General features: G+C 43.9%; 1 protein-coding gene across 1 annotated transcript in view; it reads left to right on the top strand.

Annotated features, from left to right (window-relative positions):
• The first annotated feature begins 1,651 nt into the window (after nt 1–1,651).
• ISM1 (isthmin 1) overlaps nt 1,652–27,348 on the top strand; it is a 68,676-nt gene continuing 42,979 nt past the window's right edge. Inside the window, exon 1 of the mRNA XM_074347858.1 lies at nt 1,652–1,789. Within this exon, the coding sequence (XP_074203959.1) occupies nt 1,652–1,789 (138 nt within the window). The remainder of the gene's footprint in view (nt 1,790–27,348) is intronic.

Here is a 27,348-nt window from a genome sequence, read left to right as displayed (position 1 = left end):
TGGGCGGGCACAGGGGAGGAGGGAAGGAGGAAACCGAGTGGGAAGTGGAGGAAGAGCAGTATAAAAGTCCCAGCCAGACTCAGCGCCCGCCACTCCGAGCCACTTGGAGAAGGCGGGAGTCAGAGACAGACCCAGACCCAGAGGGAGGGAAACGCACAGTGCCGCTGTCTGTGATCTGAGCCCAGCACTCTACCGGGTTCACGCTTGCATCAGAGGCGAGGACTCCGTGCCCTCAGCTCGACCCTCGAGCCCTTCCACCAGCCGGCTATTCCCTGCAAGGCATGAGTGGCGCGTGGGAGCCGGAGGCTTCAGCGCGGTCATGAAGCGCAGGCCCAGGAGCGGCGGCTGTGCGACGGCAGCCCCCAGGTCCCCTCCGGGCTTGGCGCCTCCGGGATAAGCACCCCCCGACCGGCGACTGCCTGAGCTGAGATTTAACCTCCAGTGCCCCACCTACGTTCTGCACGCCTGAGCCGCGGGCACTGCGCCCCGGCAGCTTCCCGCCGCGACACCTGTGCGCTAGTCCAGACGGACGCCCAGCGAATCCGACTCGCCTCCCTTTCTAGGCTCTACCAGGCGCCGCGGGCGCGTGAGCAGCGGTGCTTAGAGAGCTGGCTTCCCATCGTCCCGGGGCAAGTGTCAAGACTGTTCTGGAACGGCACTTTATCTCCCCCCTCCTCCAATACATACACAGGGCAACTTCAGGGAGGGGCACACAGCCACAGGCAGACACCTGGCCGGTCCTGCGCCCTCTCCGTTCTCCATCACCACAACTCCCAACTGCACTTTTTCAATAAAGGCTTCTAAACTCGCCCAGGCACCCCTACCCACCCACAGCCCCGAGCCTCAGTGCGCACAGGGACTTCGGCTGCGGTGGCGCGCACTTGGCACAGCCCGGCAGACGGACGCCGACTCCGGAGGGGCGCGCAGGTCACCTCCAAACACTAACAGCGGCGGTGTACACGGGGCCCTCATCTGAAGCCGGCTCACCCTAGGACTCGGCGGCGGGGCAGCGCGGCCCGCGGCCCGAAGGAGCGCAGGGAGGAGGGGAGGTGGCTCGTCGGGTGAGTGGCTCCGGGCAGCAAGGGCGGGGGAGCCAAGCGTGGAGGTAACTCTGGGCCGCCACTGAAGCCCTCCTCCTCCTTCTCCTCCTCCTCCTTCTCCTCCTCCTCCTGCTCCCCGCGCTCCTCTGGCGGCCGCTCCCGCTCCAGCTGCGGCGCCGCGGCCACATCTGGGGCGCCCATGTGCGCTCGGGGGTTTGGCTGCGCCCGCCCCGCCGCCGCCCCCGCTGCCCCCTGCCCGCAGGGTGGTCCCTGGCCCGGCCCAGGCCCTGGGAAGCCCTCCATCCCCGCCGCCACCGCCGCCGGGGAGCGCCGGGGTTTGCTCCGCAGCCGGCTTGGACGCCCCCGGCCCCGCCGTGGCTCCGCCGTGGTGCGGCGGCAGCGGTGGCGGCGGCGGCTCCTGCTCCCCCGGCCCGGCGCTCCCCGCCGCGTCCAGCGCCAGCCCCAGTCCTGCGGGCTCGGGGAGCGGGGCCCCGGCGGGGGCCGAGGCGGGAGCCGCGCTGCCGGGCTCCCGGGCTCCGACTCCTCCTCCACCGGCACCTCCGCCGCCGCCGCCCGCCCCGCCGGGTCCTAAAGCCGCGCGCCTCAGGAGAATGGTGCGCCTGGCGGCCGAGCTGCTGCTGCTGCTGGGGCTGCTGCTGCTCACGCTGCACATCACCGTGCTGCGCGGTTCCGGAGCCGCCGACGGGCCGGACGCGGCCGCGGCCAACGCCAGCCGGACCCAGCTGCAGGTGAGTGAGCCGCCGGAGAGGGGCGCGCGTGGCAGCGGGGACCCGGGTGGCGGGGTGCTGAGCTAGCACCTGATGGATGCGAGGAGGCGGTCCCTGCCCGACCAAAGAGCAACTGTTTTGGCAGCAGTTTTGCCGGGAACGCCCGTCTCCTGCTGAGACCGCCCGTCTCCTGCTGAGACCGAGCAGGGGCAGGTGAGGGGGGGTTCGCGGTAAGTGCCTAGAGGCTGGATCGGCTTCGAGGTCTGGCAGACGCGCTCCTCCAGGTCTGTCACCAGGTACCTGGGAGTGCGAAGCTGGAGATGGGCGGAGAAAGTGTGGAGTATGTGTGTTTGCTTTGGGGTGCTGCCAGTCTTCGGCTGCTGAGTAACATTACACTGGGAGGAGGGGGAAGCTGAAGGAATCGTTACCTAGGATGAATCCCCAAACTGCATTTGGGAGGAAGAACCCTGGTGAGTTGCCCCCTCAGAAAGCAATGCCGAAGGTCAGAATAATTTCCCACGAAGAGAATGGCCAGATATCCCCTGTGCGGGCACGTGGTTCCCTCGTCTACCTTCTACCTCCCCAGCCGTTCGGGAGGCGTGGAGTCAGGCCACCTGGTGTGCCTTGGACCAGGGTTACCCAGGGCTTTTAAACTAACAACAAAGACTTCTTCCCAGCGTTCTGCCTCCGTTGAAGTTCACTTTAGGAATGGACTTCTGATGATCTGTTCAGCCCCAAGTCAGGGGAGGGCGTCGCAACTGGGGAGAAAGTAGTGGGCATCAGACACAAGATAAATTCTGGTTTCCAAATAGAGGATTGCCTAGGTAGAGATTTCCGGTCGCTGTCTTGGAAAGAGCTTTTCCTTGGATCTCTGTAGGGGTGTGACAACTGTCAACTTGGAGCATGGGTAGAAGTCAGTAGGGATTTTCCCAGGAAGCAGCGGGAATTTTCTGGCTTCTAAAATCTCCTCCTCAAACCACCCCCTCTAAAACTCTTTACTCTGCAATGTCAAAGTAAGCATTATTCATTCTTCCCAAGGGTCTTTAAGATTGCCCCTGTCAATTCACTTTTCACACCTTTATGTAATTTTTTGCTTAAAAACCCACTGTTGAAGATAGAATTCACTTAAATGCTTCCATAGTACTGACCATGTGCTAGTTTTAAGTGCTTCACAGAATTTAATTGATTTAATGAGGTACTATACTGTTAATATCCCCCAACAGAGGCAAAAACTGATGTACAGAGAGATTAAGAAAGTTACAAAGGTTACACATTCCAAGCTTTTGGTTGATTACACCACGTTTTTTCTTTGCCAGGATGTCATAGAGTAAAGCAAGGTGATCCTTACACACAAATGAAAAACCAGGAATGAAAAAGTATGCACCCCAGAGCTGAAAGTTCTTTTAAGTTGGGGACATTTCTGAAAATGTCCTAATTTTGTAAGGCCCTCTCATCTTCTGTGGGCAACAGGTGCAGTGACAGCCTGATGGGATTCCTATGGGGAAAATGAAGACAACCCCATTCTATAGACGGTGTTACACCCACCACTCTCACACTGTAGGGACAATTCTTAGTATCTTCAAGATTTCTGGAAGTCATATTTTATACATGATGCTTTCTTTCCTCATGGACTCATGAAAAGCTGTAAAAATGATGTTCTATGAAAAAGTAAATTTGGCAGATTTCTTTATGAGGTGTTTGCTATCATTAGAATAACCTAGGCTTGGCCTTTTCTGCTTGAATGTTCAGGTAATGAGAGAAGCAGCTGGTTGGAAGTGGCAACTGCAAAGGGGAAGTAGATTAAATTCTCAAAAGAGCCTTTGGCTGAAGAACTGTCCCAAGAGGGCAGAAGAAATGGGGAATTTAGAAAGAGTCATGCTCCTAGGAGTATCTTGGGTCCCAAGTAGCTGCTAATTCACCAACTTTCAGCTTGTTTTGTACTAGTGTTCACTTATTCTGCCCACTCAATGAGCTTATTCAGGCAGACTGATGAGTTTAACAGTTTAGTTCATAATTTCACTCTCTTTTGTAATTTGTTATCATAAAAGTTTTATATTCTTCCTGACTAAAGTTATTTCTTTGCCACTCTGACTCTCCAAATGTATTACAATTCCAGCAGAGAGAATAAGTTCCACCAAGTGAACACGTCTGCAAAAGGCATTTATTAGTCTGTCTTTTTCAGGCCCCTGGAAGTGAATTTGTTAGTAGCAGGTGTATTTGAAAACAAAACTGCGGGCACTCTGTTCTCTCTGTTTACTCATCATTTTTAACCAGTCTTAAACTCCATTTAAACTTTATAATTTGTGGGCTTTGTGATATCTTAAGCTGCTAAAATCATTCTTTGCCACCAGAAAGGTAATCAGTTCTTATGCTATGTTATTCGTGTTGTTATCTCTGCTTAATAACATTCAGAAATATGAGATTGGAGTCAGAAATACACAATGGTAGCTTTATTAAACCAAATTGTAGTATATTGGGATCCTTTTTAAAAAGAGGTGCACCTTTATTTAAGATCTGGCGTATCAAGGATACCCAATAAAAGTAGTAGTAAGAATAACAATAGCAGCTAAGATTTGTCAAGGGTCCTTTATGTGTCAGGCCCTGTGCTTAGTACTTTTCATATAGTAACTTTTAAATCCTCACAAAAATCTCATAAATTAGGCATTACCGTTATCCTTGTTTCAAATGAAACAACTGAGGTTGGATAACTTGCCCCAATTTGCACAACCAGAAGCTGCTTGATTTGTTGTTGGTATTTTATAAGTGTAAAAATCTTTGAAGAATATTTGTATTCCAAGTTCTTGATAAAGTTATCATGTGGATTACAAAAGAGAGAAAGCCTTGTAACAATTTACATTTTCAAACACATTTTACTGTATCAAATATCAGCATACATATCTATATATATCTCTACATTAGATATACATACATGTATATAAACATAATCTAACATGATTTTTTGGTTGTTTCAGCATACTAGGAGATGTATTTTTTGACTACATAAGTGACTGTCCCTGTACTGTTTGGTGTGCTGTTATGAGGTGGTAGTCAAATGCTTTGAATATACCATTAATATAGGGTATGGGGCTCATAAAAATAATGATGTTAGTGTTTGCACTGTTTTCAGTATTTAAAAAAAACCAATGAGAAATTTTACAGCAGCTGCAGAGAAGTGAACAGAAAAATGGACAGAAACTGTTTTCACGTTTGAATGAAATCTTATCTCCTCATTGAGATAAACTTGTCTCACATTGAGCAGATACTCAGATTAGTTTTTTCATATGTCTTTAATTGATCATAGTAAGAAAACAATTATATATAATACAGGCAGTCTGAAAGACAGAGTATCTCCAAAAAGAGAATCCATAGGAAATAATAGTAGTAGTAGTAGTAGTAGTAGTAGTAGTAGTAGTAGTAGTAGTAGTAGTAGTAGTAGTAGTAATAATAATAATAATAATAATAATAATAATAATAATAATAATAATATTTTTCACTTGAAATTCAAATGAGTGCCTCTCTGCTAAATCTCAGTCAGATTCAGTCATGAATTTCAACAGATTTTATATAGTAAAGCTAAAACTCATTAAAACGGTGAGATTTAAGCAAGTATTATAAATTGTCAAATTGATCATTTTTACAGTAACATGAAGGCAAACTAGACTCTGAAATGTAACTAAATGTGTTTGCTCTCTAACGTCTGCCACCTTTAGCAGTACTTTCCTCCTTCAATACTGCTTATTAGCTCCTTGTTATTCCACTTAGCTATTGCTACATAACAAACCACCCCAAAACACAGTGGCTTAAAACAACTATCATTTTATTTGCTCGTGAGTGTGTGTGCCAGCAATTTGTGTGGGGCTCACCTGCATGGTTCTTCTGCTGATCTTGCCTAGGATTATTCATGTAGCTATAACCTTCTGTTGGCTTGTTGTGGGCTAGATGGTCTAAGAGGACCTTACGCATATGTTTGATAGTTGGTGCTGGAGGTCACCTCTGCTCTTTCTTCATCCTCAAGGAAGTTAGCCCACATATCTGTATATATTGGACTCAGAGCAACAAGGGAGTAAAAATAGAAATTGCAATTCCTCTTGATGGACTTGTACAACTTTAGCCACATTCTGTTGGCCAAACAAATCACTGGGTCAGCTCAGATTCCAGAAATATACTCCTCTTGATGGGAGGTCCAGCAAAGTAACATTGCAAAGGAGCATGTGTACAGGGATGGAAGGGAGTCATTGTAGCTGTCTTTGCAAAATACCTACCATACTGACCCTTTATCTCACAGACTTTGCAAATGTTGAAACAATTTTGCACTCATCTTTTAACATTGTTTATCCTGCTTTTGGCCATGCAGAGACTTAACTGTTTTAAGTGTAATCAACTCTGAATCATTTCCCTGATGACTTCTGGTTTTCTTGTCTTTCTTGAGAAAAGATTGCTCAAATAAAGATTGTCAAATCTTTAAATGTATTTTGTTCTAACAGTTTCATAGCATTGTTGTTGTTGTTGTTGTTGTTGTTTAGAACTACAATCTACTTTGAAGTTATTTGTGGGCTTAAGATTTAAGATAAAGATACAACTTTGGTTTTGTCCAAGTGACTAACCCCTTGTCCTATCCTATTTGTTAAATACTCCATTCTGAATTTGGTGATACAAAAGACCACTTTATCACATACTAATATTTCACATATACATTAGTCTGTTTCTTGACCTTCATTTTTCTATTCATGTACAAACGCCACACAGTTTTATTTCATGTAGCTTCATAGTATGTTTTTATAGGGCAAATGTCCTTTTATTAAAGTTTTTTTTCTTAGAAATTCTTCTAAAATGTTTTCTTTCAAACAGACTTTAAAATTATTTTGTTTAAAAACTCGTTGAGCTTTTAATGGGAATTGCTATATATATTTGGTGGGGGGTAAGTTGAGAAGAATTGAGAATTTTATCATTTGAATTATCTCATTCAGGACCTGGTTTATGTATCTCTATTTCTCAAGTAAAGTTTTATAATTTTCTTCTTCTTTCTTTTCACATTTCTTTTGACAAGCTATTTTCTAGGTTTGACTGCTATTGTGAATTTTGTTTTATTTTCTATTACATGCTTACAGTTTTCTTGGTGTGTTCATGAAAGTTAGCAGTATCGATTTCAATAGTGATATTATAGCTTCATGGCATGAATTGAACATCCTTTTATTTCTTTCACTTTAGCACTTTAAATAATAAGAATTATCTGTTCCTTATGAGATTGTTAGAATTCACTCATACAGCCCTTTTGAGCTTGGTACCTCTTTGGTTGAGACCTCTGATTAATGTTCCATTTTAGTCCATAGTGAATAGCCTATTCAGATACTATAACTTTTCTGTAGTCATTTTTGATAATTTATGTTTTCTCAGCAAATCATACATTTTATCAGATTTTGACTTTATCAGTATAAAATTTGTATGTAATGTAAGCATATTTTGCAAATATTTAATGACTGCATATATAAGACATGTCAGAGCAAGATGGTTAATTATACTAGGAAAACACTTCATGTCTTGATTTATTTATTGTTTACTTATCTACTGAGTCCTCAAATAACTGCATTCTTACTCTACTGTTGTGTATTTGTCTATTTCTCCTTATGATCCCATTTATTTGTTTAGAATCCATGGTGTTAGGACATAAAATGTCTCTCTTCGGGCTTTTTTTTTTTTTTTTTTTTTTTTTGCTATTATATTTTTATCAAGGTGAAATTCCTTATATATCTTTTTATTGACTTGTCTTGAATACATTTTAGAACATCTCCATCATCCCGAAATGTCTCTTAATGCACCTTTGTAGGCAAGTCACTTCTCCCACAGGCAACCGATGTCTGACTCCTGCCACCATAGATTAGTTTACTTGTTTTAGAGCTTCATGTAGATGGAATCGTACTGTATGCATTTCTGTTTGTGTGTCCGGGCTTCTTTTGCTTAACATAATGTGTTTGGCATTCATTTATGTTGCTGTGTACATCAGTAGATTTCTCTTCTTTATTGCTGAGTGGTATTCCATTGTATGACTATGCCACAATTTATTAATCCATTCCCCCATTGATGGACATTTGGGTTCTTTCCAGTGCTTTGGATATTATAAAAAAGATCACATTGTGAGTAAATACCTGTTAGTGAAACTTGACACAGCCTCTGTTCTTGATATTATTATGGAAATTCCTCTAAAGAAACTCATTTTTTTTCCTTGGTGATCTTTCTTTCACTTTATTAGCTCTGCAATGTTTCATTTTCAATTGGTTATCATTTGTTTCATATCTACCAGAAACCATTCCTTCTTTTGTAGATGACTCCCTCTCAGCTTCCACTTCTGTTGGGGATTTATTTTTATATTTCATCTCCTTTTTCAGTAGAATTTGAAGAAGAAAAAAATAAAAATGCTCAGTCTGCCACCTTGAACTGAAACACTATAATTTTATTTCTTAATTTTATTTTCCTGTACACAAACCAGAAGCCCTTTCACTCATTATTTTCTAGCCATGTTTTAAAAGACATTGATTTTTGAGGCTTTGGGGCACCCTAAGAAGTCATGAGAACTATCCATTCAGTAAAGAAGAATCTATTGTGGTTTGAAAGCCTCCAAAAGAAAGAATCCCACAGCCAACTTCTATATGTCATAGAAGTATCTTTTAACAAACTTCAGTGTCAGAACACTTTTTTCTCTAATGTCTCCTTTAAATCTTTTATGCTATATCTTAATTTCATGTTTGCTTTTTCCACTATTCATTCATTTTTCAAGAAACAACTCATGCAGGACTTGAAGATTAGTATTTAATAGTTCCTCTGCCTTCTCTAGATTTGATTATCTCAGTTTTTTAACTTGTCTTCATTGATCTTATTTTACAATGTTTTAATGTCTTTGTGATCCTCTTATTTCTCTCTCATTGTCTGAGACCATCTTTCTTCTGCAGCCTTTGGCCCAAGCCTTTATGATTTATAAAGAAAAGGACGGTGGTGAAGCCCCTTTCTTCAGTGACAGCCAAGGCAATTCCTCCATCAGCACTCATCCACCAAAAGACAGAAGATTATTTAGGGGATGGGGAAGGAGTTTCAGTTTAATTCCCAGGATTGTATGCACTGAGTTTACAGAACCAACAAGGGAGTTTGCTACTGAAAAAAAATCTCATTTTGCATTTTATTTAAACCTTGTCTGAACTCCTCTTCCATAAGAACTTCCAAAAGAACATAAAACATATAAAGTTTAGTTCATTTCTTGCTCTGGCATATCAGTCCAACGATTGGATGGAGTGCAATGCTAATAAAATAATGTCAGCATACTAGTGCCCAGTGTTCCCCTTGGGACTGAGCACTCACTGCCCACCATGGTCACTGGCTTGATAACATAACCTTATGGCTGTTTCCCTTCTCTGCCTTCTTTCCCCTTCTCCTACAAGAGAGTCATCTCCCAAGTCTACTACTTGCTCTTTGTCTCAGAGTTTGCTTCCAGAAGAGCCCAAACTAAAGGAAGCCAAGGCTACTTAAACGTTAGCCATGGGAACAGTGACCATTTCTCTAGGTAATGCTGGCATAGAAAAGTGCAGGGCAGAGTTTCCATGAGGCACCTGCTGCTTCTTGTTGTCACTAACAAAGCTGAAGTCTGTTACCGTCAGAAAGGGGGGTGCTGTGGCAGCAACAGAATCCAGCTATGCTCTGCCCTCCCAGAGCAGCTGGGAGGAGAGGAATTCCAAAATCGTAGGAATGGGAAAGGTCAAGTCTAGGCAAAGCCTACAAATTGCTAATGTTTAGAGAGATGACTGTTGTTTTTTTCCTGAAAGCCTCATCCCATGCCTGTTTGCTATTTTAGGTGCCAGGATGAGCAGCAATGGGAAGTTCTCAATGATGTTTGGGACTGTCTTCTAATGCCTAAAAAAGACAGAAGCCAGGGGACCTTGATAAATGTAGCTTTGCATCAACTCCCCAGGCACAACCGGCATGTGTGACTGGAAAGTTGTTTCTGTAAACTGAGTAGAAGTAAAAACAGTAGATTAACTACCCCTTCTTCCTGTTGACCTGACCCATGAACACTTAGTAAACTGAGTCATCACATGTAGAGCATTCTCTGTGGCTAATATACCTTCATCAGATAGGAACACCCCAGGGCCCCCTAGAAGGAACAGTGCTGTGGGGCCAATGGAATAGGAGAATTCCAGCTTCAAATTTGGGACTCTGGGCTGCCAGACTCACAGTCTGGGGCACGTCAATCCCCAGATGTGCGACAGAAATAACCTGGGAAAAGGAAGGTAGACTGAATTCAAGAGGCTGCTTTCTGCTGGATATCTCATCACTATTTTCTGAAATAACAAGATGGGGCTTGAATCTGTGTGAAAGATACAGGAAAGTGGAAAGTGGTGTCATTGGCCTCCCAGAGGTTACTTTACTCCCACCAGCATCCAGACAGAATATTCATGCCAAAGCCAATGAAACAAATAAAAAACATGCCTTGGCTCCCAGCTGCCTCTGACTGATAGTGATGGAGAGACAGTGAAAGGGAAGGTGGCAGCTGTGTTATTATTTTTTAAAATACAGCTTTATTGAGGTGTAATTGACATACAATGAATTGTGGATGTTTAAAGTGAACAGTCTGAAGAGCTGACACCTGTGAACTGCCACCACCATCAAGATGATGAATAAATCTACCATCTCCAAAAGTTTCCTTGTGCTCTTTGGGGATTCCTCCCTCATTCTCCAGGAATCTCCACCACTGATCTGCCTTCTGATGCTATAGATCAGTTTTTGAATTTCCTAGACTTTCCCATAAGTAGAGTCATGCAGAATGCACGGTATAGTGAGCTTCTTTGGCCACCATAATGGCTTTGGGATTCACCCATATTGTTTGGTGCATAAGAGTTTGATCCTTTTATTGCCAATTAGTATTCCATTGTATGCGTATAGAATATGCTTTTCCACCCACCCATTGAAACACATTTAGGTTGTTTCCAACTTGAGCTTATCAAAATAAAGGTGCTAGGAATATTTAGGTATAAGTCCTTGCATAAGTATGTACTTTCATTTCTCCTGTGTGAATAGTTAGGAGCAGAATGGCTGGGTCACATGGTTGGTGTATGTTTTGCTTATTAAAAAATTGTGGCAATCTTTTAAAGGCACCTGCATAATGTGTTTAGGATCTACAACAACCCAGGACACAATTAAAAAAACTTCAGAAAATTTGGAAGTTGAGACCTAGGATGATACTGTCCTTGAGCTAATACATAGGTATATAATCTATAGTATATTATGAAAAACTAAGGGAAGGGGAGAAGATATTGTTTCCTTGGAAAGATAGGTCTTTTCAGGTTTCCCAAAGTACAAGTCTCTTGGAGCTCAGTTCTCCAGGTGATGGTGGTGCTGGTGGTGGTGATGGTGGTTGTGGAAGGCAACTTAGTTGCTAGGCAGAACCAGGTGGAAGAGTGTCCCAGCAGAAGATTTGGCTTCCTCCACAAGCTGCTGTCTGATGTTCCCTTCATCTTCTTGTCCCGTGCACTGCCTGGCTGGAAAGTAAGAGAACCGGAAATAGATTCTGTATCTCCTGCCTGGGGACTCAATTACATTGTGACATGGAAATCTGGTACTGGTTTTGAGTTCAAAATGAATTGAAGTTTCCCAGGTTTATTGCTGGGAACCTTCAAATTCCAGGAAGTAGAAAGGGCAAAAATTAAAAAGGGGAACCCTCACTAGGTGTTTCTAATCCTTAGCCCAGGAAACAGGCTGTGGAAACGTTAACATGAACTAACCCCCCGGCCATGCTGGACATAAGGAGAGTGAAGAATATTAGAAACCCATCGAGGATTCTCACTAGAGGGCACGGACTCTCCTTCCCTTACACTTAAGGTGGTCCATCCGCTGCCCCAAGTTCACCAGGCACAGTTGGGACCTACAAGCGAGAAGCTCCGGATGCCGTCTCCGCACTTGTATCCACAGTGCAGTCCGTGGAGCAGAAGCAGCAGCCTCTGCTGGGAGCTCACTAGAAAATAAGAATCTCAGGCCCCACTCAGAACTACTGAATCAGGATCTGCATTTTAATAAGGGGTCCAGGGGAATAATACGCGTGATACAGTTTAAGAAGAAGTACTCATCCAAGTGCATGCTTTTCTCGCAAGTGTCAGGAAGCACTCAGTTCAAGTCAGGTATTCTTTAGTTATGGCCCAGTTATGCTTCATGACAGACTACCTCGAAACTCAGTGTCCTGCAACATAAGCATGTGCTCTCACGCTCATGGGTCTGTCAGTTGCTGGGATTCAGTAGATCTAGGCAGGCTGGGCTGGGTTTCTTCCATGCATCTCTTGTACTTCTGCCACCAGCAGGGCTACCTTCCACGTGTTTCTCTCATGGTGATAAAAAATTACAGAAAGGCAGTCAAGCCGGATGGACAAGCACACTCCAGCCTTTCTTGGGTCATACCTGTTAGCATCCTATCAGCCAAAAGTAATCACAAGGCCCTACCAAGTGACCAAAAGCATCGGCTTTGGATTTGTTTCAATTCCACATCTACTTCTTACATGGGTGCCCTTAGGCAAAAGTCTCACACATCTCTGTGCTTCTGCGTCCTGTTCAGTAAAATGGGATAATGAAAGTTACATCCATAGGAGGTTACAGGTGCATAGGAACGGTGTAACTCATGGATGCTGGTATTACAGAGCACTGCGACCTTGGGCAAGTCACGTGAGCTCCTTGCGCTTCATTTTCCTTGTCTAAAACTAGACATCCTCCTGGGATAATTCTACTAATTTTTGAACTTTATCTTCAAACCTTGATGATGATGGTGATGGTGATACAAAAGCTAACCTTGAGCATTTATTCTGCGCCAGGCATGGCTATAAGGACTTTATGTGTATTTACACCTTTAATTCTCATAATAGCCCAATGAGCATTCTCTGCATTTTGCAGCTGAAGAAACTGAGGTGCAGCAATGTCAGGAAATCAAGGTTTAACATCTGATTGTTCTGAGCAGCTCATGTGGAGGGAAACACATCACAGAACTGAGGGTGTCCAAGCTGGCTGACACACATTCTGCCTCTTGCCAATCAGTGAGGCTTCTAAAAATGTTATTCCTGGCTTCTTCTCTCATGTGGGATAAGGAAAGGGAAAAAATAGGGGCAGCTCGAGAGAAGAGATTGGGAAAGAACTGGCCTCCTGATTAAACAGAGGCCCTCTCCCCATCTCGCCCACCATGCGGCCACGTCCTGGGGAGTAGATGCCGGACAGATGTGCTGCACATCTCCAGTGGGACCTGACCATTACCTAAGGCCGTGCTGTGGAGCTGCTCGGCCTGGCTCAGGGCTGGAGTTGGGCCGAGGGGAAGGACGGGACCCAAAGGACCCTGCCTCCCATGGGTTGCTCTGTCAGCACTGCAGTCCACCAAATGTTGTTTCTGAATCGAGATACACATGTCCATCTCTTTCCATCTTCCTTCTGAATGGTTGCCCTTGTGCTTAAAAATCGTGTGTTCCATGGCAGGGATGGACCTGCGCCTGCAAATATGTTACTTATCACTCATAGAGCTTTAACAATTTAAGCCTGCAACCACTTTCCCTGCCTGGGGACAGGACTTTCACAAGCTTTCTGAGCTGTACGTTCTGCTCCCTAACTACAGTTCCTGAGGGGGAGGGTATAGCTCATGGAGAGCACATGCACAGCATACACAAGGTCCTGGGTTCAATCCCCAGTACCTCCTCTAAAAATAAATAAATAAACCTAATTACTTCCCCCCACCAAAAAAAAAAAAAATGATAGTCTAATTACAGTTGCTGACCAGAAGAATCTCTTCCTTGTGATTAATCAGATTGTCCCTTTCCTCCGTATGTCACAAAGTCCATTTCCTCAAGGTCTTCTGAGGAACAAGTATCAGAGTTTCTTAAATGTTCCCCACAGCTGAGAGTAGTATCATATTTCCTTTTCTGGTTACAGCATTACAGAGCTAATATCTAATCAGCTTTTGGTCCACTCTGTTTTCAGATCTTTTTCTGTCATTCTTCCCAAGTCTCTGACCACCCTGGACCCCCAGTGAGTTTATCCTTTGTTTTGCTTTAGTTCTGATTCGCTGTGTCTCATACTTTAAATATGTTCTAGAGCACCCTCTCTCTTCTCCCTTTGGCTCCCCAAGTGTTGAGTTGGGACCAGTCTCATTTCAATGATCTTAAAAGCTTATTAATTTTGTGATTGTTGCAGAAATGAGCACTGACTAGGTAGATCGCTAAAACAGAAAGAAATAACTTTAAAAGAAACAACTTTAAAACATCACTAGAAATGTGAAATCACTACGTTATTCCACCAGAATGGCAAAATGAAAAGAAAAACCAAAAAGTTAGCAAGTGTTATCAAGAGAGTGGAGCACCTAGAGGGAATGCAAACTGATACGGACACTTTGGAAAATTGTTTTTCCCAAGAAACTAGTAAAACAGAATACATACATACCCTCTGACCCAGCAATCTCTCCTGGGTACACACCCACCAGAAATGTATTCATCTATGGACTCAAAAATCTGAAAAAGAATGCTCACAGCAGTGCTATTTAAAATAGTTCCAAACTGGAAACAGCCAAAATGCCTATAAACAGTAGAATGGAAAATTAGGCAGTAAGTGTACATATTGGGAACGAGCCAATCACAGCTCCACACGACATGTACAACTTCACAGATACAGTGTTGTGTGGAAGAGGCCAGTCACAAAAAGAGTACATGCTGGATGATTCTGTTTATGTGAAAATAATCAGGAAAAACTAATCATGCTTTTGGAAGAGAGGACACTGGTTACCCTCATCAAGGAAGAAACTAGAAGGAAGTGCAAGGGGGGCCATCTAGGGTGCTGGCAAGGTTCTCTTTCTTGATCTGAGTGTTGGTCACATCGGTGTGTTCAGTTTGTGAAATCTCACTGAGCTGTACAGTTATAGGTGTGCATTTTTCTATGTGTATATCACACTTCAGTTAAAAATGCTGTCAAGAATGCAGGAGGCGGGGTAGATAATGCAGAAGGGTTGGCCGTCTTTCACTGGGAAAGGCAACCAACTGGCAGCCCTGGGAGCCACTCCCCGCGCTCCCTGATGTGCACTCCCTGCAGGCTGGTCTCCAGATTATAATCAGTGTGGACTAGTTTCTGTGTTACAGGGATCCTCTTCTGCCTCTGTGGCCGAGAGCCATTGTTATGACATCAAAGACCAACTGCTGGCTCAGATACAGTCCATATGAAAAGAGAGACCAGCAAATTTACTGCTTGACTTCATCCCCTTTAAATGGAACTGGCCACATGGTCCACTTTCAAAGCTCAATTGTGGACATATATCTTCTTTATAGGACACCATGTACAATAAAGAGAAGCAATAACTTAAGGGTTTGTTTTTTTTTTTAAAGAATACCTTTGAAAGCGCTGTGAGACAGGCATTCCATCACTGTGGTTACATGTGCCCAAACACTCCTGAAAGTCTAGCCACTGTTCTGAGAGCTTTCTATTCAACATGGTGACTCTTTTTTGACTAATTGAGCTATATTTTTATGCTCTAGTCTCTGTAACGTCTTGGGAAAGTCATTAGTGAGAGGTGATCAAATTCATACCAGAGGGCCACCTCACCAAAGTCAGGCAAATGGCAAAGTTCATATCCCATTACTCGTTAATTTATTTGGAGTTATCTTTTGTAGAGTAAACATTTTTTTTAAGGACCGAGGCCAAACTAAGCTCCTGGATCAGTTCTGCGCAGTCCCCCAATATCCACATGGATGGCATATCTTTATGTGGCTCTGGTATGGGAATCTCAGGGAGTTTTTAGCATTTACAGATACTAGAACTGGGTGAGGAAGGAACGGAGTTGTTTGATTATGAGAAAACAAAGCATCTTATTCTTTTTCTAAGAGGGAAGGTAGTTCTAAAGCATACAAATAAAATTACTTATAACCTAAAGGATGTCTTCCGCTTGCCTTGGGTGAAGTCTTTCTCCGGGTGGTGGAGAAAAGCATCAACAGTCAGAATTACCAGCCTGCTCCAAACTGAACCATCCAGAATGGACCTTTCAATATGTGATCCCTTATTATAGCAGCGAATCAACCTGCGGTGGGATATAACATCTTAAAGAGTAGCCAAGTCATCCTGGCTTGGAGCTTCCACTTCTGTTTAATCCATCACTCTTGAAAGGTTCAGCATGCCACACTTTACTGGAAAAAGGCTAACGACCAAGCAGAACCTTTCCTTTCCGCGTCCCTGGCCGGCACTTTAGGGAAGACATGCCAAACTTGTGAAACAGCTGTGATTTTCCTGCTGAGATTTTGATGGAGGCAAAATACTCAATACGAAGGGCACCTAGGAAATGAGCTCAACCTCACCTATAAATGAGAATCGACATCTATTGGAAGAAACTGGCAATATTTGGAGAGGCTGTGGAATCCCAAGGAGAGTGACTGTACTGTTGAGCCACAGGTGGGGATAATGAGAGCCAGGCTCTCTGGAAGGCACCTGCGGCAGACGGCTTTTCTGTTCCAAGTCCTCCCCACTGACCTCGCTGCCCTGAAATGCCGTCCAGTGTGGTGCTTCTGTCACTGTGTGTTCTCCACCCAATGCAAGGCTCTGGAATAACCCCCTAAATGATCATCAGTATCTTTGGCCTTAAATTTGCTCCTAAATGGGAAGTCAGAGAAGGGAAGCGGCCCAGACCAGACGCGGTGAACTAAATTACAGCATGACGTGGCCCCAAATTAGGGGAGCTTTGTGTGCCCTGGGGCCAGGACGGGTGCTATTCTCACTTTCCTGACTTTCCTGATGTGAGCAAGGATAGGGATGAGAACACAGGTGAAAACAGAGACAGAATCACAGCTTCAGAAAGCTACCCTCTAAATAAGGAGGCCGCATCTTTTCTCTGGCCTCTGAATGGTTGCTCCTAGATTGCTCAAACCATTAACTCAGTTCTCTACTTTGAGGGCTCCCGAATGGGTCTATTGTTCCTTTGGGTTGGGGTTCTTCATGCTACTTAGAATGTGGTATAAATAGAAGATCTGTGGAAACCTGCCAGTGAGATGGAGGCTGCCTCAATGCCATGAGCTGTCTGTAGGCTACACGGACTCCTTTTAAAAGAAAAATTCAGCACCCACAAAACCCCAAGTGTTCAGTCTCGAATGACCTCAGGGCACCATCTGCAGGCTCCCCCTTGAGATCCAAGGAAAGCTGGATGCTGACAGGGAATCGCTGTGGCCATGCCCCTGGAAAGTTTCGTCTTGGTCCTACAATATAAGTGGAATGCCTTTGGTGGCAACAGGATACACGGGCACATGACAGGTGCTCGCGTATGCAAGGGTCACTGCACGTGGCTGCACACGTGGTCACTGCCATGCTCACTGGGCTGAACTGGTAATCCTTCAAGCTCTATGCCACCCCCACCACCACAATGAGGCGCTCTGCTTAGAAGGCAGGTTGCAGACACTCACCAAATCCTAGAATTTTGTTGTTGGCAAGAAACCTGGAAAACTGAGTCCCAACTTCTCTTTTTGTACTTGAGGAATCAAAAATCCAGAGAAATGAAAAGACTTGCCCGAGACCACACTACTTACAGCAGGGTGACTGACTTCCAAGCCAGTCCTCTTTCATGAAACTGAACGACCCCATCTCTGAACACCTTTAAGAGTTTTCATGGTCTCTCTTTGCCAAAGAGAATTGGAGCAAATGTCCGTCTGAAATGCCCAGACTCTGTGGCATTACAGTTGCCGTTAGATTGTTAAGGGAATGGGAAGGAAATACATGACCATGAATTGTGTCTCTTTTCTTTCAGAGGCAACCAGGTTGCACTCGGGTAAATGAAATAATGTACAGGTAAGGGCAGAACACGACCCAGCCATGTAGTAAGCACTCCATGACTCCGTACATTCACTCAGGACTCACATATTGAGTGCCTACTGTATGCAGGTGTGGTGCCAGGCACTGGAATTCAATAGAGAACAAGCTTATGCTCCAGAAGGGCAGATCGAAAATAATTCATAAATAAAATAATTATTGTAGCTCGTGATAGGTGCTTAGTGGGACATAAACAAGGAGCAAAGATAGTGACCCCTGGGGAGTACCTACTCAAAGAAGGTGGCCAAGGGAGGACTTGGTGGAAAAGTGACATCTAAGTCCTGAGCTGGGGAATAAGAAAAAGCCAACTCAGGAAGGAACCAAGGGGAGAGCCAGTCAGGCAGGTGGAATCACAAATACTAAAACCTTAAGGTGGGAAGGACTTTGGTTTGACTAAGGGACAGAAAAGAGACTGAAAAACAGTGTGTAAGGGAGAAAGTGGTTTATGAACGTGTTCAAAGGGGGCAGGGCCTTGTAGGTCATGATAAAGAACCTGGCTACTCTTTTAAGATCAGCAAAAAAGGATTCACTAAAGAGACTTTGAATAATGACTCTGGTTTGCGGAGAATGGGAGGGAAGGATGCAGACGTGTCAGGAGGCTTCATAATAAAATAATCCAGGCAAGAGAGGAAGGGACATGGACTGAGGTGGGGAGGAGTAGATGGATAACGGACGCAAAAAACACAGAGCCAACCGGATATGCTGATGGATCAGATTTCAGAGTCCAAGATAACTTCCAGCTTTATGGGTGGGGGGCAGCGTAGATGTCAGTAGATCTATATTGTGAGTATGGGATTTGGGATGCTTGTGGGATGTCTAAGTGCAGATGATGAGCAGGAAAGTGGACAAGTGGACCAGGAGGTGAGACTGAGATGTCATGACCAAAGTGGTCAGGGGAGAGTCAAGAGTTGTGCCACAGAAACTGATGGAGGGCCATGCCTCAAGGAGAGTCCTCCCATGGAATGCCCCTGTCAGAGCACAGATGAGGACAGAGATGTGCCCATTCAACTGGAAAGCATGGCCATTTCTGGCGGCCTTGATGAGAGCAGTTTCAGAGGCATTATGGGAGCAGATGTCAGTCTCTAATGGTAAAGGAACACATTGAAAGTGAGGAAGTAGACATAGAGTTTAATGTGGTGTATATATATGTACAGTGGAATGCTACTCAGACATAAAAAAAAGAATGAAATAATGCCATTTGCAACAACATGGAAGAACCTGGAGATTATCATACCAATGAAGCAAATCAGACAGAGAAAGACAAGTATCATATGATATCACTAATATATGGAGTCTTAAAAAAATGATACAAATGAACTTATTTACAAAACAGAAACAGAATCACAGACATAGAAAACAAACTTACGGTTACCAAAGGGGAAAGCAGAGGAGGGATAAATTAGGAGTTTGGGATTAGCAGATACAAACTACTACGTATAAAATAGACAAAAAACAGAGTCCTACTGTATAGCACAGGAAACTATATTCAGTATCTTGTAATGACCTACAATGAAAAAGAATGTGAAAAAAGAATATTTATATGTTTAACTGAATTACTATGGTGTACACCAGAAACTAACACAACATTGCAAATCAATACTTCAATTAAAAAAAATTATACATATATATATGTATGTGTGTATATATATATATATATATGAAGAAGAATATGAGGGAAAGAAAAATAAAATCTAAAAGTAAATCTTCGGGAAGTTTTGCTATGAAAGGGAAAACGTGGATATGAGGCTGAAGGAAGGTTTTGGGGTTCATTTGTTTCAAGATCAGAGATACCAGGGCATCTTTGATGCTGATGAAACTGAGCCAGTTGAAAAGGAGAAATTAATGACAGCAGATTGAGAGGGGAGGACTGAGCAGTAAATTTCTCAAGAAGACAAGAGCATAAGTATGGGAATTGGCCTTTGATAGAAGCAGGGATGATCATTTCATGTAACAGGATGAGGGAGAAGATGAGCTATGCAGAGGGGAGTGTGATGTAGTGGTGGGGACAGAGCATCGCCATCTGATGGTCGACTCCTCTTCCTTCAGTGAAGGATGCAGTGAGGACAATGAGGAAGAGTAGGAAATTTGGAGGGAGAAGATACGAAACTGTCATCTTGAATACTGGAGAAGGCAAGGTTATGAGGAAAGGGCAGTCAACTTGGAACAGTCCTGAGTACTCCTTTGAGGTCTGAGAACATGTATCCAAAATGGAGCAAGGTTTTCCAGTCTGGCTATTTTATTTTTCCCATCGCCCACCTGTTTGACTGCTCACCTAGAGAAGTCAGATCATTGGGTTCAACCAGATCTGAAGTTTTGCCAGTGAACTAGATCAGAGGGAGAGAAGAGGGCAAGGAGAGTTGACGGGACTTGTAAAGGAATCAGAACATGTGCTGATAACATCCAAGTGAGAGAAAGAGGAAGGACGGTGGTAGTGGAAAACCAGGGGAATGAGCCAGTAGAGGCTCTGATGTCTTCTACAGTCTCAACTCAGAAGGGACACATATCAGTTCTGCCACATCAATCATACCTCGATGCAAGGTCACTTGGAAAGGCATCCACTTGCTGGGGGGCTGCCTCTACTTTGGAGCAGGGGCACATATTTTTGTTGGAGCTAGTGTTCTCTGCCATAAGGCTCATAGGAGCTTATGCTTCTGGGACTCTCTGTGTGCACTTCTGTGGACCACACCTGGGCCTGGGCTCGCATCTCTTGACCTTCTTCCTGCCTCACCTCTAGGTTTTCTCATCACAGGACCAATAACTGACTATGCAGCCCATCACATCTCAGAAGACAAGATGTGAGTTGAGAAAAAACTTAGTCCTTCCCCAGTGCCAAAACCCAGGGAAGAAATTAAGCATGCCCGGAGTTGGAAGCCATAGTCATCACCTTTAGGCATCTGTTTACATTGTGAATATTTATCCAGATACTAATCAGCAAAATCCACTTTTGGTAGGAGTTGTTATAACCCATTCCATAGGGAATACAAGACTTAGAAGTCCACAGTGTTTACCTAGTTAGAATAGCAGTTACCGTTTCCCTGAAATAGTCAGATGCTTGAAGGAGAGATGGACTTATTGCCTCAATTATCGACATAATAGGTTTGCTTTAATGGAATGGACATAAGCTTCATGGTGCTCATGGTGTTTGCAGAAGGGAATGCTCATCTATTACCACAGCTGCAGCGGAGATGGTGCTGATCTACCGCCGAGAGAGAGAGAGAGAGGCTCCAGTAGCCAGCTTAAAAAGGTAACACTGAGAAACAAATGCAAACAGCATTGTCCTTCACTCACAGACAGGCCAGGTCAACTCAAGCAGAGAAAACCTTTGCCTCAGTCTTGGATGAAATGCAAAGATCTGCTTGCACTTTCAAAGGTTGAAAAGTCTCCGAGAGCAGGAGACTTGATTCAGGACAGCTCATGTCTGACTGGGTTTCAGGTGACAGTCCCTGACCTTAAGTCTCAGCAAGGTGTCAAGCTCGAGTACAGAAGCTCTGCCTTCCACTCCCGTGGAAGGTTCGCGTGAAAGGACCAGAAGCAGCTAATGCAAAGAAGTGGTTACTGATTTGGACATTGAATATCTTTAAGTTCTACGAATTATGTGGCAAGATTGTCCTGTAATTTTTTTTTTCTCACAGCAAGAGGACTGGTGAAAAGAACTTAACCACAAGTAATTCTATCTCACATAAAAGCATATTTAAAAGGTTTAGCGTGGAGGTTTATCCTACAGTTCACAGGTGTAATAACTTCTCTAGATAACGCCAAAATTAAACATACATGAAGAGATAATGAGATTTCTTAAAAGTCCTTTGGTGACATTTTTAAACTATCATTTAAGTATTTTGGGGTCAATCATGCAATTCTGGGATGATATTTTCTACTGAGAGTATATGTCCCCCTTTCCCAGATTCCTAAAAGCAAATACCACTGCAAAATCAAAAGAAGGTAAGATGCATACATAGGAAAGGTGCGCTTCACCTATGTGTCAGCTTCAGAAGCATCTGCCTTGCCTGGTGTGTATGGCATTAATTTCCTGCCGCTTTTCTCCTGGAATGCCCCCCTGAGTCGCCTGAAATTGAAAATCAACTCACGTTTCTTTAATCAGCCCTAGGAAACAGTGAAAGAAAGGGGTGATGGAGAGGTTTCTTTTTATGAAAAGTTTCTAAAATCAACAAAGCCTCAAAGAAAGAGTCTGTACAACTTTGGCCAACGAGTCTGGGATTTTTATCTCAAAGAGCATCCGTCCCCCACTGTCCCCAGGTCAGTTAAGTATCATCTTCCTTGGATGAGTTATCTGTTGTTCTAATATTTAGCAGCTTAAAAAAAAATCAGACATTTATTATCTTGGAATTTTTGTGGGTCAGGAATTTGGACATGCTCTCTGGGCACACCTGGTCCAGGGTGTTTCACAGGCTGATATGGTGTGTCAGACAGGGCTACAGGTGTCTCCGGAGGAAGACTGGTTTCTGGGCTCACTGGCACGGTCATTGTCAGGATTTCATTTTCTTAAGGACTAACAGCCAGAGGGTGCCCTCAGCTCCTGGCTACGTGGACCTGTCCCTGGGGCAACTCAAATATGGCACTTGGTCTCATCTGAGCCAGAGTGCTAGCAAGATGAAATCTATGAATTTCTGCTACCTAGTCTCAGTGACCTCCTATCATGTTTATCTTATTCTCTCTGTTAGAAGCAAGTTACTCACTCCATCCCACATGCAAAGGGAGAGGACTGCACGAAGGCATGATCCCAGGAGGAGTCCCCTTTTGCACATGACCTGACACCTCTCTTGTTGGCCATCTTTAATCTCTGTGATTATAAGACTGAGACTCAGCCTCAGGTTAGGTGTTTGAATGACTTTAGGAAAGGAATTCATATTGGGGAAATCTTTTTCATTTGAGAAACTGTACGGTATTTATTGATTGTGTCTACTGCCAGCATTTCTATCCAGTTTTAAGATTTCTGGGGAAAAAAAGTCCTGGTTCCTTGCCACTCAGAAAAAGTTTACTGAAAATACCATTTCACTAAAAGCCATGAAATCTGCAAAGGCTGTCTTCTGCTAAAATAACGTTTATAAGTAGGGATGGGATTCTTGCTGACATGTAGTCACAAGGATGGTGAGTGGTACTCTTTGCTGGCATTTGCCTAGATGACGATAGGTAAGTTGAGCAAATTATAGCCGTCATTCATTAAGTTTTGGATAGTGCTGTAATGATTTGTTTACTTTAATGAAGACAGATTTTGGTAAAGTAAAAAAAAAAAAAAATTATACTCCCCTCCATATGAACATAGGTCCCCGCCCATTTCTGTTGTCCCAACAGTGACAATTCCCCTTCACTCTCTGGTGTGGCAGCCTGCGTCCTGACTTTCCCAGATCTACGTTCCAATTCTAGTTTCTCTCTTCTCATGTTCTTCAAAAATATAATGCTCGGATTCATCTTCTTAACAGTTGTTGCCCTCCCTGCTTAAGAATGTCCAATGGTTCTCCCCCATTACTTGCCTCAAAACAGGTACTGAGGAACTGCATATCTGGAATTAATCAGCTTTTCTTGCACTTTGCTTTATAGGCTGTATTTGCAGCCAAACTAGACTCTGACTAGTCCTTGTGCCCTCCCTGTGCTCTCTTGCCTCTCTGCTCAAGACATCCCCTTGGCTAAGACAGCCTTCTTCCCTCTTTCCAGCTGCAAAAATTCTGGACAAGCCACAGAAACTGTCCTGGGAGCTGTCAAGGTGGAAATGGGCTCATTTCTGAAGTCAGATAGCCTTGCACATCCATTAAGAGAGGATTACATTCTTCCTTACATATGATTATCTATTTTATCTACATGTATGTAATGCAATCACATACACACATATATATAAAATGTAAAGTACAAAATATCCCTGCACCCCATTCCCTCCTGCCAAAACAGAGGAAGGGTCCAGAAAACAGGATGGTGTCTTAGTTCTCTTTCCTACCCCTTGGTGTGAACTACATTCCCTCACGTACAGCACCTGTCTGATAAAATCTGGTGTGTCAGCCAGTGCTGTGCTTTCCAAAATGCCTTCACCACATATGGGGAGTGGATGTTGTTCTTTTTTTTATAGATGAGGAAACTGAGACCCAGAAGGTTTACCCACTTGCTGACAGCAAGTAGAGGCAGAGCCCTGACTGAAATCCCAAGTGCCAAGATGCCGCCCAGTCTCCCAGCATCCTGACCTGTAAGAGGAAGGTGACTAGCTCGGGCTTCTCCACTCATACCTATTTTTTTTTTCCTTCTAATATGAAACCACCTAACTTGACCTGATTTTTTCGTGGAGCAATCCACAGTCACTCACCAACCCCTGCATTGTAATAAATGTCCCACTCTTTGACTTTTTTTTTTTTTAGCCACTCCAGGGCAAAGGATGGAGTGGAACAGAGACTTTAATAAATAAATAAAAGCCCATCGGGGCAGGAGGGCCTGGATCTGCAATGTCTTGTTCCTCTATGAATTAACCTTTCAACATAGCAAAAAAAGCGGCACCAGAAAACATAGTGTTTTTCAATGTTACCTTGTATGTCTCTTGCTGTCCCCTGATTCACCTCTGACCATGAGATGAAGTAAGTTATCAGCAGCTTGTAGCCTGCACGGGTCAAGAGGGTTTTAGTGACCCAGGATCCCTTTGCCAGATGCCTTGACTGGAACCACAGGCTTTTCTTCAGGAAAGTGGGGTGTGTGTGTATGTGTGTGTGTGTGTGTAAGAATATGTACATGTCTGTTGATGTGTGTATGTGTGTGTATATATCTGTTGGAGTGTGTGTGTGTATGCATGTGTCCGTGTGTGTATGTGTATGTTGATATGTGTATGTGTGTGTGTGTGTGTGTGTGCAGGAAGAGGAGCAACTTAAAAGGGAGACTTAGGCATGAGGTTTATTTCTTCAACCCACTGTCCAGACCTCTCTAGGCAATATTCTGAATTCAGAATGACTTTCAGCCAAGTCACGTTTGCACCTGGGAACTGTGAAAAGTATTGAAAGCTTCTGACAGAGATGAAACCTGACCACGACAGGAAGTGACTAACAGCCCCAGAGGCTCAGATGTATTGACATAAGGTAGTGAAGTCAGAAAGAATTACAGTTTTCAAAAAGCAGTCGGATCTTGGTTTCTCTTTTATCTCAGTATGATGTGTGTGTCCTAGAATAAAATCCTCTAACCACAGTGCAAAAGTGACATTCACGCAACGGACATGGTTTGAATCACTTGCTTTTGTGGATTTGATACTGAGGCAAGTCGGAATTTCCCCTGTGACTTTTTCATCCTGTGTCAGTATTGTGGTTTCCAAACACTGTGTGAACCTGATTTTTCCAAGTTGCAGGTGGGCGATGTGCTGCTTATGGCCGCAGCCAGAAGTGCTGAAGGAATTAGCTGGAGCCGCTGGGTTACTTGGAGACTGAGGCTGTGGTTGCCCAGTTCATATTAGGATCTTTTTTTTCATGTGTGAATTGTCAGAAACCTTTATTCTCCAGCATTTCTTCATTCAGTTCTCCTTTGAGAACATTTCTTATTGTTCCACTTGAATTAAGGGCCTGATGCCTGGCAGCAGGTGATTATCCAAAAAGCTGAGCGTGAACTGTGTAGCTGGCGTGTGAACTGACTCGGAGCAGCCATGACCAACTGGAAACTGTGATCTAATTCTGACAAATTGGTGGATCATTCATCTTAGCAGTGAGATGTCTATAATCCATAGGAGGCTATTTTATGTTACCTTTTACCTGAGATTCTGCTTTATGGTCCATCTCGGGAGGCTCTCGGGTTTAATGAAAGCACTCTCCATCCTCTCCTGGCAGGTGACTTCATAATTCACAAGACCATTGAACTTCCCCTCTTCAGCCAGGTCCTGTAACACAATAATTTCTAGCAGTGCTCTTCTCATCTTCCCCGGGTGAACTGCACTGATTTTGTTTCCCCTTTCAGCCCACTTCTTTCCCCCTTCTTCACCCGATCCCAGTCTTGGGAATAACTTCTGATATCCTGAAGGAATGTCACATGACGACTTCTGCTGCCAACGCTCTGATCCCACAAGATGTTTCCCTGTTCTGCATTACCAGCTGTTTGGGAGGAAAAGAAAAAAACAAGATGGAATATATATATTTTTGTTTACAAAGTGTAGCCCTGGCTTTGAATTTCATGTGAAGATGCAAATGGAAAACTGGAAAAGAATATGATGTAGAGAAGAGAGTTGGTAAACATGAAAATGGTGTAAAGCCTTGTTATTTCTTAAGGCACTTGTATAGAAGAAAGGGCTGTTTGTATTTGGGTGACATTGGCTTAACACATGGTCCAAATCTGACCCCAGATACATCTGGTCAGCCCATGAGCCCTGGAAAGAATCTGGCTTTGCCTTTATCCAAATATTAGTCATTGCTGGGTGGAATTTTTGGGATGCTTTTTTGAAAAGATAAATAAAATACGGACAGAAAGACCTGGAAGAAAAGCCAACTCTTAGTCAGGGAATGGGTTTCTCAAGGCTCTTCCTCTCTTCCCACCACTGAGAGGGACCAGAATAGGCCTGAGTGGGGGCCAGTGGTGAGCCAGCCCATTTCACAGATGCACCAGGACTCAGGGAGTTCAGCCAGTCCAGCCCAGGGCCTCCTGCATCCTCATCCCTGGGTCTGCCCAGCAGACTGCTGCAGTCGGACCAGATGTGAAGCAAGAGCAGGCCAGCTTGGACCCCTCCGTGCCCTGAGTGGATGAACTGGATGGACGTGGCAGGACCACACGGAGTCCATTCTCCCCCAGCAAAGCCATGATGTGTTCCAGGCAAAAACCCAATCTGGGATGTTTTGGCCCAAAGGAAACATTTACAACCAAATTATACACCTCGGAAAATAAATGAGCTTTCATTTTGGAAGGAAACCCTGCCAGGCTCTTTATTATTTGCACCACAATCATAAAGGTGGTTTTAATCTCTGTAGTGGAATGCTGCTGGGTTGGCCAACTGGAAGGCTCTGGTGGTTTGAGTGGGAACCACTTCACCCTTAAGAATGCACAATGGGACACAGGGGGAAGTACTTCTCCTGAAACAGTTTTCTCAAGACCCGTTATTTTTAGTTTAGTTTTGTTGTGTTGTGTTTTGTTTTCTGGCATGTTTATTGCAACTTCGAGGCAGACTTCTTTTTCTTTCCCTTTTCCTTTATTCTCATTTTTTAAAATTCCTGAGCCCTTTCAGGAAAAAAATAAATAAAGAAGACTTAATGTAATGTTTCCTTTCTAAATTGATGAAAATTCAGGAGTAAGTCCAAGACACTGTAATTGGATTTCCATTGATCGCTTAAAGGGGAATTGGATATCAAAGCTCAGAGAGAACAGAAGGGAAGGACTTAAGGAGCAAGTTCTCTTTTTCAACCTTAACAAAGAAATCGAGTGACTTAAGCCTGCTGTGAGTCTGCTCCCAGGATTCATGCCATGAAATGACCTTGTAGATATGGCAGCCAAGGGGCTTAGGTTTTCTGGGATGGCCTGGGTTTCGAATATTTCATATCGTTATCAGATTGATGCTTGGTAATGTGCTCTGATTTAGGGTTTGGGTTAAGGAAGTCCCCCTACCAGTGTGTGAGGATGTGGCTAGTACTTTTAATTAGGAAACTCCCTCAGAAGGGCTCAGAGAGACTTAAACATACAGAGATTTTGCATTTGCACTGAAGAGTAAAGCTGCAGTCCTTGTGGGCACACGGAGTTTCAGGAAACTGGGCAGGAGCTGCTAAGGTGAACCAGGGACCAGGCTTCCAGGT

This window comes from Camelus bactrianus, chromosome 19 (assembly GCF_048773025.1).
Source record: "Camelus bactrianus isolate YW-2024 breed Bactrian camel chromosome 19, ASM4877302v1, whole genome shotgun sequence".
Lineage (NCBI taxonomy): Eukaryota > Metazoa > Chordata > Mammalia > Artiodactyla > Camelidae > Camelus > Camelus bactrianus.
The sequence above is the reverse complement of the archived record's forward strand: the minus strand, read 5'-3'. Positions and strand labels throughout refer to the sequence as shown.